This window comes from Chiloscyllium plagiosum, chromosome 2, assembly GCF_004010195.1.
Source record: "Chiloscyllium plagiosum isolate BGI_BamShark_2017 chromosome 2, ASM401019v2, whole genome shotgun sequence".
NCBI classification, from domain to species: domain Eukaryota; kingdom Metazoa; phylum Chordata; class Chondrichthyes; order Orectolobiformes; family Hemiscylliidae; genus Chiloscyllium; species Chiloscyllium plagiosum.
Window position 1 is genome coordinate 63,739,200 of NC_057711.1, and position 14,376 is coordinate 63,753,575.

Genomic DNA, 14,376 nt, shown 5'->3' on the forward strand with positions numbered 1-14,376 from the left:
GGCAATTAATTCAAACATGTGTGATTAAATCCATTCTACACTAACATCAGCAAACTTGTTCATGCATGTATGGATCTTTTTAAAAGGGTAACTTCAAAGGGTGCATTCTTAATGACCAATTGCAGAATATTGGAAGAAGGATTTAAGGGAGCATCTACCAATTATGTATTGCTAATCAAATTCTACAGGCTTGCATAAAAATAAAGACATTCTTTCTAATTTAATACATTGCTAAATGTGAATATTTATGAGAGCTAAGATGCCCAACAATCCTGGAATTAACGGAATTAATGACAACTGATCTTCAGTTAGTTTGAATAGTTAAGAAAAACTTATTTTTCAAATGGTGGCAAATCCTGTCCTGTCGAATAAACGAGTTGGCAGGGAGCCCAGCCCTCCTCTTGATGGTTGTTCTAGTTATACATTAAGGAGTAAAAATTACCTTTGGGAGTGTCTTCCACTTCTGTCTTGGGAGGAGGTTCCAGCCTAGTGAGTGCTTGGCTGCTCTCCAGCCCCAGCACTGAATTCCATTGCCATTGCTGAGACTACATCAATTCCATGGAATTCAGTGGGACCCCAGGAGAACAGTGCCATGTTGATGGGGAATGATGTGGGTGGGAAAATGTGTTGCAATGGTCAGGGCATGAGGATACACATGTAGATGCTCCAGTTGGGTAAAGGGCTCACAAGAGAGGCATTCCAGCCAAATACCCAGAAAGGTCCAGCACTGAGTGGAAAGTGACCACGTAAGAGGTTCAATTGAGGGAAAAATGGACCTCATTTACCACTCCACCTCCAAGTAAAATCCAGGGTGGTAGCAGGTAGCATGATAAACCAACCAAAGAATTTTACATCTCCATTTACAAATTCCCCAATGGAGTTGTGGGGAGGGGACACAAATGTCCAATCTTAGAAAATGCAGATGGTTAGAGTTGAACTCTTTAAGCCAGCCACTAAAGCATCAATTGCAATGTCTGATTTACAAGGACTTTACTTTTAGAATTTTGGAATTGTATTGAATCCAAAATCATTTTCTTCATTAAGTAAATCAGAAAATGAAAAACAATTCAATGCATACAGAATCAAAATACTTTTGTCTCAAATTCAATCACAATGGAAACATATTTAATGTGCATATGAAAATATAATGAAATGTCTTGGTATCAGGCAACAAAGGAGTTTTTACTTCAACAACACATCCATAAACTTCATGACAAGTTGTCCAGAATTAGAACATAAAATGAAGCTCTGCGATTTTCTGCCCAAGGGTTGGTCCTAACTCATATTTTATATGTGAAACCCTTGTGTCACATTCGGGGCAGCAGTGTTGATGAACTTTCTGTACAGATTTTCTCTTCAATCTGCAAGTGAAGTTTGGGTGACACGGTGGCTCAGTCGTTAGCACAGCCGCCTCACAGCAGTAGGGGCACGGGTTCAATTCCAGGCTCGGGCGACTGTCTGTATGGAGTTTGCATGTTCTCCCCGTGTCTGCGTGGATTTCTTCCAAGTGCTTTGGTTTCCTCCCACAGTCCAAAGATGAGCAATTTAGGTGGATTGGCCATGCTAAATTGTCCTGTAGTGTCTAGGGATATATAGGCTAGGTGGGTTAGCCATGGGAAATGCAGTGGTGGATTAGGGTGGGCCTGGTGGGAGGGTTTAGGAGGATTGGTACAGATGCAATGGGTCAAATGGACTCTCTCTGCAATGTAGGATTCTAAGTGAAAGTTACCATAGTCCCAGAGGACCATAAATGGTTCCTTCATTGCAGAAAGTTGACTGGTGATCAGTTTAAACTCAGGTTCACCATGCTTCACATGAGGGACAGAATTGGGAAGGTAGGGTCTCAAATGGTTTCAATTTGGGATCGATTAGAGGCAGAGAAAGTGTGTGGGGGAGGGGGGGGAGGGATCCAATTGAGTGCCCTCTGAAAACCATCCCCGATCCCTTTGCTTTTAACATCTGTGAGCCCCTTCTCCCATGACACTGTTCCCCACGGAAAAGAGAGACCTACCTCCTTGTAGTTGATACTGGAGGAATAGGCCCAGACTTTAGGAACCAGCCTCTGATTGTCCACCATTTAAACTCATCAGCTGATTGGCATACAATTGTTCAAGTTACCTTGGCAATACAGGTGGTGGGTCATTTGGCATATTGCACACCTGCCTCCACAATTAATTTCAAACAATGGAAAATCACCCAGTATCTTTCCACAAACTGGGCTGCATGAAAGGCTGCTCTATAATCAGGAGGAAGGGGAAACCCACATGTGTCCATATTGGGTGCTAACCCCATTCAATCGCTCCAGTTCTGAGTGGAGTGAAGCCCAAACCCAATCCCTCTGACTCATAGCCAGCAGCAGCACCACAGGACCAGTGCGCAAACAATCCAGGCACAAGCAAACTCAGGGATATCAACCAGTATTTTGGAGCATCGTCTAGTAACTATTTACCAGACTGCCTGGTTTGAGGCTTAAATTCTTCACCTTCTGACTCAAGAAGCGATCTCTAAGTTAAAGATTCACCCCTGTGGTATAGATGTGTTTCTATTTCAGTGGGCAAAGCAACTGATGGAAGATGGATAGCTGAGGTTCGGTTTGCTCATTCTGCTTCCAAAACCTGATACAAAATCTTCAAAAACATTACTTCAAAGCTGTTTATAAGTACACACAAATTCTAGGTAATTTCTTGTGAATATTTTAACTGGCTCTCTTTTGGTATAAAGAGAAAAAGTATAATTCTCTCAATTAGATTAGCTAACTCATAATTAAAAGAGCATCAGTGTGACTAAAAACAAACCCTCAGGTAAAACGCAAAGTACAAAGTTTCTGGTTCCACTGTAGGAAAATTCTAAACTACTCAGGATTGTTCATCACTCAATTATGCTCCTCGGGCAGATCACCCAGTTTTAGTAATGATTAATTACTATTTGAAAGAATTAACTTCATTTACGACACAGTATAACTCTTGTTCTTCCAAAGAGAATACCTGGAGCAGGCGGCGTATGGAAAAGGACCTCCTTGCTGTAATCACTGTAGATGGAATTCTTGCACCCCTTCACTCTGAAGATGTAGCTCATATTGGTGTCAAGATTTGAGATGACTTTACTTGTGCTGCACACGTCTTCAGTGGACTCCCAGGCACAGTCTCCATCTTGGTCAAGCCTCCTATACTCAAGCTTGTAGTGGTCAACAGGAAGAGCACCATTGGGCTGCTGCCAGCAGATGATTCCGTCATCATACAGTCGGCTTTGTGTCAGGTCGATAACTGGTGCATCTGGAACTGGAACATCAGTCAACTCTCAGTATTGCACAGACTGACAAATATAGACAGAGTCAATAAATCCATTATTAAGCTTCCATTCTTAATAATGACTTCCAATTAGGAGCTTCATGAAACAAGGAGCAATGTAGTTCCATGTTTTGACTGAAGATGATTAAAGGTTCTTAAACCATTTCTTAAGCAACTCACATAATTGCTTATGCTAATGTTACATTCAAAAAATAATTTCTAAAGCAGAAAGATCCAAAATACATAATTAAATGTATGGTTTAGCAAGACATTCAATGAAAGACACGTATTGTGTGGAAATACAGATCAGTCTGAACTACTGGTCGACATGATCCATATGGGCTTCAGTAAAGCATTTGATAGGGTTCCTCGTGGTAGACTGGTTAGCAAAGTTAGATCATATGGAATACAGAGAGTGGATTAGTGGTGCTGGAAGAGCACAGCAGTTCAGGCAGCATCAGAGGAGCAGTAAAATCGACATTTTGGGCAAAAGCCCTTCATCAGGAATACAGGCAGAGAGCCTGAAGGGTGGAGAGATAATTGAAAGGGAATACAGAGAGAACTAACCATTTAGATACAGAGCTGCTCAAAGGTAGAAGGCAGAGACCTGTGACAAGCAGTTTGCATTTGACACCAAAATTGGAGGTATAGTGGACAGCGAACAACGTTACCTCCGATCACAACCGAATCTTGATCAGATGGACAAATGAGCTGAAGAATGATGGGTGGAGTTTAATTTAGATGCATGTGAGGTGCTGCATTTTGGAAAGTCAAATCAGGGCAGAACTCATACACTTAATGGTAAAGTCTTGGGAAGTGTTGCTGAACAAAGAGACCTTGGAGTGTATGTTTGTAGTTCTTTGAAAGTGGAGTCACAGGTAGATAGAAGAAAGCATTTGGCAAGCTTGCCTATACTGATCAGTGCATTGAGTACAGGGATTGGGAGGTCATGTTGTGGCTGTACAGGACATTGGTTAGGCCACTTTTGGAATACTGCATGCAATTCTGGTCTCCCTGCTATAGGAAGAATGATGTGAAACTTGCAAGGGTTGAGAAAAGATTTACAAGGACATTGCCAGGGTTAGAGAGGTTGAGCGATAGGGAGAGGTTGAATAGGTTGAGGCTATTTTCCCCACACTATTGGAGGCTGAGGGGTGACCTTGTAGAAGTTTATAGCCAAAGTTTTTTTTTCCCCAGGGATGAGGGTGTCCAAAACTAAAACACATAGGTTTGAAGTGAGAGGAGAAAAATGTAAAAGGGACTTATGGGGCAACTTCTTCACACAGAGGGTGGTGTATGGATTGAGCTGCTGGAGGAAGTGTTGGAGGCTGGTACAATTAAAACATTTAAAAGGCATCTGGATGGGGATATGAGTAGGAAGGGTTTAGAGAGATATTAGCCAAATGCTGGTGAATGGGACTGGATTAATTTAGGATATCTGTTCGGCATGGAGCAAAGGGTCTATTTCTGTGCTATACAACTTTATGACTATGATTCTTAATTGGATAAGCAGAAATTGCTGTCTATGGCTGACAATTGGAAAACAACATTCTTTCAGTTGCTTCCAATGTCTTAATGGGTACACTGACCACATGATGTAATACTGATCTGTTCAGGTTTGACCTTGGGCTTTTGGTGAGTTGCCTGGTTTCAGATATTCTAGACAAGGGAGAGACTGTATTGCTTGCCCCTGCTCTTCTGCAAGAACCAACTAGCAGCTGATGTGGCAAAGAGAAGCTATGCCCACACAGCTGGACAGCAAAGCCACAGGCTCAAACTAGAACGTCTGCTCCAGAGTGGGAGGCTGTTCCTGCCTCAAGGGCTGCCACCCCATCAGATTGTCTGGCATTTCTAACACCCCCAGCAGCACCACACCTTGGTAGTGGGCACTGCCAGGGCTCCAAGTGGGCCCATGCAGAACTTTGATTATTTTGAAAATTGGGTAAGTCCTTTGCTTGTAGGGCCGTGAAGGCTCATATGGTCTGGGAGGGACAGAGTTTGGGTTTTTGGGAAGAAGGGAGCTGGTGGAGGTCTTATGGGGAGGAAAACGGTGGAGGTAAAATCTCATGAGGGTTGCTCCCAATACACAGGGATGACTCAAAGAGACATTCCCCCTTCCTTCCTGACTTTTAATCATGTTTTTGAAAAAACGCAGCCTGCCCACTTCCATCTGCCTGCCACAGAATCTGTGTTAAAGCAAGGGCAGCATAATAGCCAGGTCACCTAGCTTGGTGACAAACTCAGTTGCTCCTAAAAATGGCAGGCAGGTTTCCGTTCTCCTGTCTGCAAAAACATGCCCACCAGGGATCCAGAAAATGCATAAAGCTGATTGGCTGCACTCCAATGAACTGAGGAAAATAAAAACCTCACACTTGATCGCTATCCAGAGAATCCTGCAAAGAAGATATTCATCTGTCAACATAGAATCAGCATGAATGGTGCATCAGATCATTCAGGAGTCTGTGTTGCCATGGCAACATAGGTTTTTACATACGGTGTAGTCTGGGGCTTTGGATAATGATGATAGGGCCTCCAACCTCATGTGGCTGACAGGGAAGCTCTCTTTCTTTTACCGTCTGCCCTTGAAGGTTGGAAGGATTTGCAGGTTTATCATCAATCTGTTGTTTGTATCAGGAATATGCCTTTCTCGAACGGGAAGTCCTTGAGTGGGATTCAAACCGAGAGCTCCTGGAGCAGATGAAAGGCAGTGCTACCCACTGCACTGCAGACCCTCCTGCAGCAGGATGAGTGCAGCTTCATAATGAGCCTGATCCATTTTGTATAGTCTAGGCCTAGATCCTCTGCAGAGGTTACCATCCTGTTTGCCACAATGTGCAATGTGAAAACCCACAGAAATTAAGCGTAGTGAATGCTGAATGAATCCATCATTGTCCACAAAATTTGGACTGACACAATCAAACTTAAAGTGCTTTCATCTTCTGTGTATCTTATTTTCTTTAAGCCATAGGGAATCATCATACAAATGCATGCAGCTTACAACTTAGAACGCTTTACCTATGTCAATTTGTAAAGCATATTTAAGCCTAGCCTCATCATAGATGGTGACCTAGTGGTTGTTCATTTCTTAGGTAGAGATTAAGTAGCTCCCAGATTGTCATTAGATTCATAAAATCAAAATCAATGTAGGAACGGTGCCATAATCTTGCAACTTTTCTCAGGCAATCTCAATTCTTGGGAGAATTTCCAGCAACAATCTACTCCAGAAATGCTGTTATTTTAGCTCATGAACGGTGGGAATGGAGAGGAGTTCATGAAATCTCCTGTTATTGCATCACCCAGAATATTAACTATTCAACTGCAGTTTATGGGTTGACTGAACAGAATTACATTGCAGATTTAAGCAATTGACACCAACTATGTTACAGTTTCACAGCCTTTACAGTTGAAGAAATAATTTGCATTTCTATAGTCTCTCTTTGACCTCAGCCTTTAGCATAATAAAATGTTTCAAGGTGCTTTAGGAAAACAAAATATGACTTTGAGCCACACAGATGATCAAAAGCTTCATCAAAGACATAAGGTTTAATGAGAGTCTTCCAGGAAGAAAGTGAGGTGGAGATGCAGAGAGAATTCTAAAGGTTGGAGCCGAGGCAGCAGATGTCACTGACACTGTCACTAATGATGGGGTAATTAAAACTGAGGCCAGAATTAAATAAGTGCAGAGCGTGATGGCAGGGAAATAGTGCTGCTTATCATCAGTGTACACATAAAAATTAACGCTGTGCTTTTGACTGATGTCTTCAAAAGGCAGGATGTAGATAGAAAGAGGAGATGTCAGGGAAAAATGTTTGGGAGACTAGAGGAAATGGTATGGAAGCTGAAAGAGAAGCCTTTGCAAGAGATACGCTGATTATGATTGAGTAAGTAAGAATGGAACCAGGTTCGAACATTTCTACTCATCTGAGAAGAAGGGGAATGGTGTAGATTAGATTACTTGTACAGTGTGGAAACAGGCCCTTCGGCCCAACAAGTTCACACCGACTCACTGAAGCGCAACCCACCCATTCCCCTACATTTACCCCTTTACCTAACACTATGGGCAATTTAGCATGGCCAATTTACCTGACCTGCACATCTTTGGACTGTGGGAGGAAACCGGAGCACCCGGAGGAAACCCACGCAGACACGGGGAGGATGTGCAAACTCCACACAGTCAGTCGCCTGAGTCGGGAATTGAACCTGGGTCTCTAGCGCTGTGAGGCAGCAGTGCTAACCACTGTGCCACCGTGCCACCCAAAAAAGTCACGTAGGATGTCATTTGTGACATATGAACTAATATGGCACAATGGCAAATTTAATACCTATTTTTTTAAGTTCAAACGTGATGTAGAAAATAGAGCAGTCAATTTGCCCACCACAAGCTCCCATGAGCAGTCAGGGGATGATGAACTGATACCTACTTCAGTGATGTTAGTTGACTGATAAATATTGTCCACTGTTTTAACATTCTTATGGCAATGATTTATATGTTATCATGTGTTTCAGTTATGAAAATAACCCATAGGGGGACATAATTTATTGGGGGACATAATTCAGATGCTGAAATGTAATGTTTCAATTTTTAAAAAATTAATGCAGCTCATGAATATCAATTAAAGCACAGGAAAGTTATTATCCCCCCACCCCCACCCTCCCCCCCCACCCCCGTGCTTTTAGTGGATCTTCAAAAAGTGAGCCTATGGCATTAATGTTTTGAAAAATGATTCTTACTTAATCAATAATGTGCTAAGTTTTGACATTCAGCTTCTGAATTCCAACTCCAAATGGCACAAAGTGCATTTAAACTACATCCTGCCTCAGCAAAAACTATCTCCATGGAGACCAATTCCTGCCTAAAAGCCTCATCAATCATCACTCTTAATGCAGTTTATTGATTTGCTCTCAACAAGTGAAAGCAGCCATTGAACTCACTGCAGACTGCTAGCGGTTTTGTGGACAGGTCAGGGGGTGTAGAAGGGCAGTGGGTAATGGGAATACCACCCCCAACGCCACCTCCACCCCCCCAACACCCAATTTGAAGAGCCACCTGCATGGCAACTTTAAAATTCTGTCTCAAGGGTACGTCATTGACTCAGATATCCTAAAGTTCAAAACGTGTTATATGAATGTCTGCTTTTTAAGGTTTTGGTCAGTTCTAAATCAGTTGTTAAGGGAGACCACATTCTCTGACATATCCTACACCAATGCTTTGCCAACATTTTCCTGTTGTGACTCCATTGTTATCCCACAGATGTCATGTGATCCCAGAATGAAAATTGGGAGTGGATTTGCAAACTGCGGGATTTGCCCTGATTAAATGAAGACCCATTTTGTTTTTACAGACTGGAGTTGTAACAGCAATCAGGCCTCAGAGAACAGTTGATTAAATAACACCCCCTGCCAGAAATCGTTAATGTGACCACAGTCCAGGGTATTAGAAAAACTCAGTCCCAGATCCATAGCTTGCATTGCTGCCTGTATGCCTGCAAACCCACAGGGGGTTACCTTCAACAATTTGAGAACCCCTACTTTATACAATATTAAACCTATGAAATAAATGAATATGCTTCCTGTCAGCCTTTTTTTTCATATTAACATCTTACTTATACATTTAGAAATAGGACAATGTAAACTTGTCACACTTCACTGATGAAGGGCTTACGCCTGAAAAGAACTCTCCTGTTCCTCAGATGCTGCCTGACCTGTTGTGCTTTTCCAGCACCACACTTTTCGACACTTCATGATCTTTGAGCTAGGAGAAAGTGAGGACTGCAGATGCTGGAGATCAGAGCTTAAAAATGTGTCAAGAATGTCATAGAGCAGCTGTAAGATATCTTTCTGAGTGATCAGTCAGAGATCATGGTCCATATTGGTATCAATGATATACATAGGAAGGAGTGTGTGGTCCTGCAGTCAGAATTTAAGGGAGCTAAGTAGAAAATAAACATGCATGACCTCAGACGTAGTCACCTCCAGATTACTCCCAGCGCCATCTGTGAGTGAGGACAGAAATAGGAGTACAAGGCAGGTGAAAAAGATGGTGCAGGAGGGAAGACATCAAATTCCTGGCACACAGAGACTGGCTCATGGGCTAATGGCATCTACAGAAGTCAGATTAATTGCAACTGAACAGAGGTTGGACTGATTTCCTTGCAGTAGGTTTAGATCGTGGTTTTAGGGAGAGTTTAATCTAATTTAGCAGGGATGTGGGAACCAGGAGAGAATATAAGTGAATAATATCAGAGCGCGCAAAATACTGGGAGACACAGCTAGCATTAGAATAGGGATTAATAAAATAATACTGACCTCAATGCATAGGAGAAAATAAAACATTGAAAATAAGGGTTACATTGCAAGTAGGTGGATTCATGAAATGCAATAAATAAAACTGGTAAATTACAGGAGCAGATTACTTCGTAAAATTATAAAGTTGTGTTGATAAAAAGAGCCTGGCTAAAGGAAGAGTCAGATTGGATGTCCCTGGTCACAAGGTGTACAGGAATCATAGAATCGCAACAAATGGGAAACAAGCCATTCGGCACATCAAGTTCACATCACTCTTCTGAACTTCATCCCACACACTCGACCCTATAACCCTGCATCTGCCATGGCTAACCCATTGAGCCTGCACATCCCTGGACAGAATAAATATTTTATCACGGTCAATCCACCTAACCTGTTCATTTTTAGACTGTAGGAGAAAACCAGGGCACCCGCAGGAAACCAACACAGACACAGGGAGAATGTGACAGTTGCCCGAGGGTGGAATCGAACCTGGATCCATAGCACGATGAAGCAGCAGTACTAACCACTGAGCCACCGTGCCAAAAACTAGGAAAAGAAGAAAAGCATCGATATGACAAGAACCAAGGCATTAGAAGGTGCAATTACGTTGCTTGGTGCAGTCTACAGAACACCAACCAGTGGGAAGGACACAGGGGAAAAATATGTGCATGAAAATTACAGAGAGATGTGAGCATTTTATAAAGGGGTACATTAACTACCTGAATATAGTCCGGGATAATGACACTGTGAAGGATAGGATGAAGTGAGTGTCCTTAGATTGTGTTCAGGAGAAATTTCGATGTCAGTGTATGTCAAGTCAAACAAGAAAGGACATTCTGCTGGGCTGGCTTCTTGAATGGGAGGTGGGCCAGATTGATCAGGTGTCTCTGGGAGAGGATATTCAAGAGGACACTGTTGTATCATATGGATCAGAATGACAGTGGAAAAAGAAAATGGACAATCCAGATTAAGAATAATGAACAGGTGGAGAGTTGACTTCAATGGAGCACAAGCAGAGCTCAGCCAGATAGACTGGAGCTGTAGATTACGAGGATAGATTAGAAAAGTTGGGAATATTTTCCATGGGGAAGAGAAGACTAAGAGGAGATTAAACAGAATGTTTCACAATCATGAGACATCCATACAGAGTAGACAGAGTGAAACTGTTCCACAAAGGAATTGAAAACTGTGGAGAAGGAACAGAGCTAAAGCAATTTTTAAAATAAGTAAATGCAATGCAAGAAAAACACTTCACGTAACAAGTAGTTAGACTATTCCTGAAAAAGTAGTGGAGGCAGGTTCACTCGAGGCATTCAAGAGGGCATTAGATGATTATGTAAACAGAAATAATGTGGATGGTTATGGGGAAAGGACAGGAAAACAGGAGACATCATGCTTTTTTGTGAGCCACTACAGTCACAATGGGCTGAATGGCCTCCTTCTGTAATGTTTAAATTCTGTGATACTGTAATATTGTGGAACTATGTAGCTACATAGTACAACAAATCTGTGCAGATGTGGATACTTGTGGTTGTATGAGACCGTTCTGTTGTATGGACTGTTTAAAGAGAAACCTTTTATTTGAAATACCATTTGCTTTTTAATTCATGTTTAATTTACACTAGTTTGGATTTGTGTTTAAAGTAAAGGCAACAAAAAATGGAAATCTTGCTGCAAATTCTTTCATTGGGTAAATTGGGTTATTTTGGTTTGTAATTTCCTCACCAGGATCATGACACACAGTAATTGCAACCTCCGTCTCAAGGTGGCACTGTATCACCACTGCTGGTTGGAGGGCAGAATTACACATGAGCGAACTGACATCAACAAATTCCCTTCCTTATGTGAACACAAGAAATGTAGAATTAAATTATAAAATGTACACATCTGCATGCTTGGGCTCTAAGTCTTCATCCTCCTCTGACTTCATTTTATAATAAGATTTCACACTCGATCTTGATTCCCCAACAGGAGATTGGTTAGTTCATATAAATCTATTATCTGTAAATCCAAAAATGATTTGCGGTCACATTGGTGTACAAAATTCAAATATTGAGCCTATGGATTTAATCACTGGTGGAAGTGTGAGAGCTTCATTCCAAATAATTCACACACAGCAAGTTGTTGATCTTGGCTGTGCATGAATGCAATGTTGGATGAAGCACAGGGAACAAAGCACTAGAGAGCAAAGAAAAGGAGCCTGGGAAAAGGATGGTTTCTTGGTTGAGGTGGTTGATCTGTACAGGGATGTCTTGCACAAGTAAGAGATGCCTTTGGTGTGTTTATTGAATAGAATCAAACTCAAATGTTTGTTCCTTCATACACTACTGTACAGAACCAAACTGCTTTAGTGACTGTGTATGTAAATAAAGATATTTTTTATAACTGAAGTATGTTTTGAAATTTTTTAAAAATCTGAACAGGGATGCCTCCCATGATTGGTTCTAAACTATCCTTTATTTTTCATTTGTAGAAAAGTTTTGGGTATTGATTATAAGGTAATAGTATTTCAATTTCTTGATAATACTAAATTGAACCATCACAACAAAGAGGTAAAAACGTAGGAATTAAAGTCCAGACACAGCTTAGCAGAGTGATCTGATAGGTGGAAAATGGAGTTCACTTTGCTGTGGTACATTTTGGGAAACAGAATATTGAAAGGAAGCATGACCCTTCTATTAAAGCTCTCAAGGGTGCGCCAACCAAGAGATTGCTGACAATGGTTATGCATTTCAACAGCTGACTTGCTAAAACTGACATTAATGAGCTTATTTAATCATGTAGAATGATATTGATGTGGAATTTAAACTGACTTTACTTCCTTATTATCTATTATTAACATATTAAGCCTTAGTGAATCATCATGAAAATTAGTTTACAGTGCATTTCATAATGGTTGATAGTCACATTTTAAAAATATAACTCTGTTTTAATTAAACTTACTAATAAACATTCATCTTCACACACATGTAATGTCCAGCTGTATTTTTATTGAGTAATATTAAATAAAGTTAGCTTTTAATCTTATTGCTTATGGTCTATTTAGCCAATATTCTATAATAGATGACCAGAAATTTCCTCCAATTAAATACTGGGTAGAATAAATCTGTTTTCAATCCGAACTTCAAACTTCATTTCCTAACTGCCAAGTTCTCAATTAATATATTTGACTTCATGAATTAACCATTACTGGTCAAGTAAAAACCCTTTCACATAAGTTTAGAACTCATCAAGGTGAAACCTGCTAGTGCTGATAAAATGCTACCAAAGCACCTACGTTCAGTATTCTCAGTGGAGCTAACGTGTGGGTAGTTCCATCTGCTCTACCTCCACAGTGTGCTTCAGTACAGTTCTGGCTACAAGCCAAATCAGCATTGTTCTTTTCTCTACATCAGCTAAAATAGCATTTCACTACCTTCTCAGAAATAAATTACCAACTTAGTGACAAATTGGGGCATTGTTTTGCTCTTGTCCACACTCTGTATGAAGTCGACTGTAATTGTTCAAATTTAATTCATATAAAGCCATTGCAGCCTATACAGAAACTTATTCAATTGGTCTAGGATGGACTCAAATTTTGGAGCTTAAAAATGAAGGGCTGAATTTTACCAAAAAGGTGTCAGTTTTGTGTGTTTCATGTCGGGTTTCCCTCTCTGAACTCTGGTGAACTTCATTATGTATCAGCCGTGCCTCCACGTCATTGTGTGCATACCAGCAATGGCAATACTTGCCATTTCAGGACCTTATGAGATTTCTACCACTGCTGCCATATTTAAAGCCAGCCATACACCAGGTTAAGGACTACTAGTCACAAATAGCCTTTCACAGTACAGGGTAGACAAGCAGGAGGCTAGAAGAACACAGCAAGCCAGGGAGTATCAGGAGGAGGAGGAGAAGTCAACATTTCAGGTGTAATCCTTCTTCAGGAAACTGTGCACAGAGCAGGAGGGAAACAAAAAAAGCTCCTGAGGGCACATAGGTGACATGGTGGCATTTCACTGGAAATAGGAGTGCGCATTCGTAAATATACTACCACTTTATATCATCACCTCTCTAACCTACCATCAGCTACAAGAATCAAATTACACAGGCGCTCTGTCTTTTGTCCCATACCATTTTAGAACTCTGTCAAAGGGAGTGCAACTCTTTCCTAACATTCACAATTAGGTCTTGTTATTGATCAGACTTGGGAAGACAACTGAGTGACCAGACCCCTAATTGATCTCCTTGAAGCTCACAGCTTACTTCCCCCTAATACCCTATCTGGTTGCGCTGGACTGCAGGACTGGATCATGGTCCACTCCCAGTACTGTAATGAACCACTAACCCTGACTGCCCCTAGTTCCTGGACTAATATTGGACAATGCTTTTGACTTATTTTACCACTATCCCCTGATGACATTCTCCCATGACGACTGAAAACAACCTCTTTAGATCTTCAAGGAGAAAGTGAGGTCTGCAGATGCTGGAGATCAGAGATGGAAATGTGTTGCTGGAAAAGCGCAGCAGGTCAGGCAGCATCTAGGGAACAGGAGAATCGACGTTTCGGGCATTAGCCCTTCTTCAGGAATGAGGAAAGTTGGTCCAGCAGGCTAAGATAAAAGATAGGGAGGAGGGACTTGGGGGAGGGGCGTCGGAAATGTGATAGGTGGAAAGAGGCCAAGGTGAGGGTGATAGGTCAGACTGGGGTGGGGGAGGAGAGGTCGGGAAGAAGATTGCAGGTTAGGAAGGCGGTGCTGAATTCAAATTCAGCACCGCCTTCCTAACCTGCAATCTTCTTCCCAACCTCTCCGCCCCCACCCCA

At 41.5% G+C, this 14,376-nt stretch overlaps 1 protein-coding gene across 17 annotated transcripts in view; it reads right to left on the reverse strand.

Moving 5' to 3' along the window:
* The window catches only part of trim36 (tripartite motif containing 36), a 153,332-nt gene that overhangs the window by 15,218 nt on the left and 123,738 nt on the right, over positions 1-14,376 (reverse strand). For all 17 annotated transcript variants that reach the window (XM_043711000.1, XM_043711002.1, XM_043710899.1 and 14 more), the window contains one exon: positions 2,985-3,278. In XM_043711000.1, the coding sequence (XP_043566935.1) occupies positions 2,985-3,278 (294 nt within the window). The remainder of the gene's footprint in view (positions 1-2,984; positions 3,279-14,376) is intronic.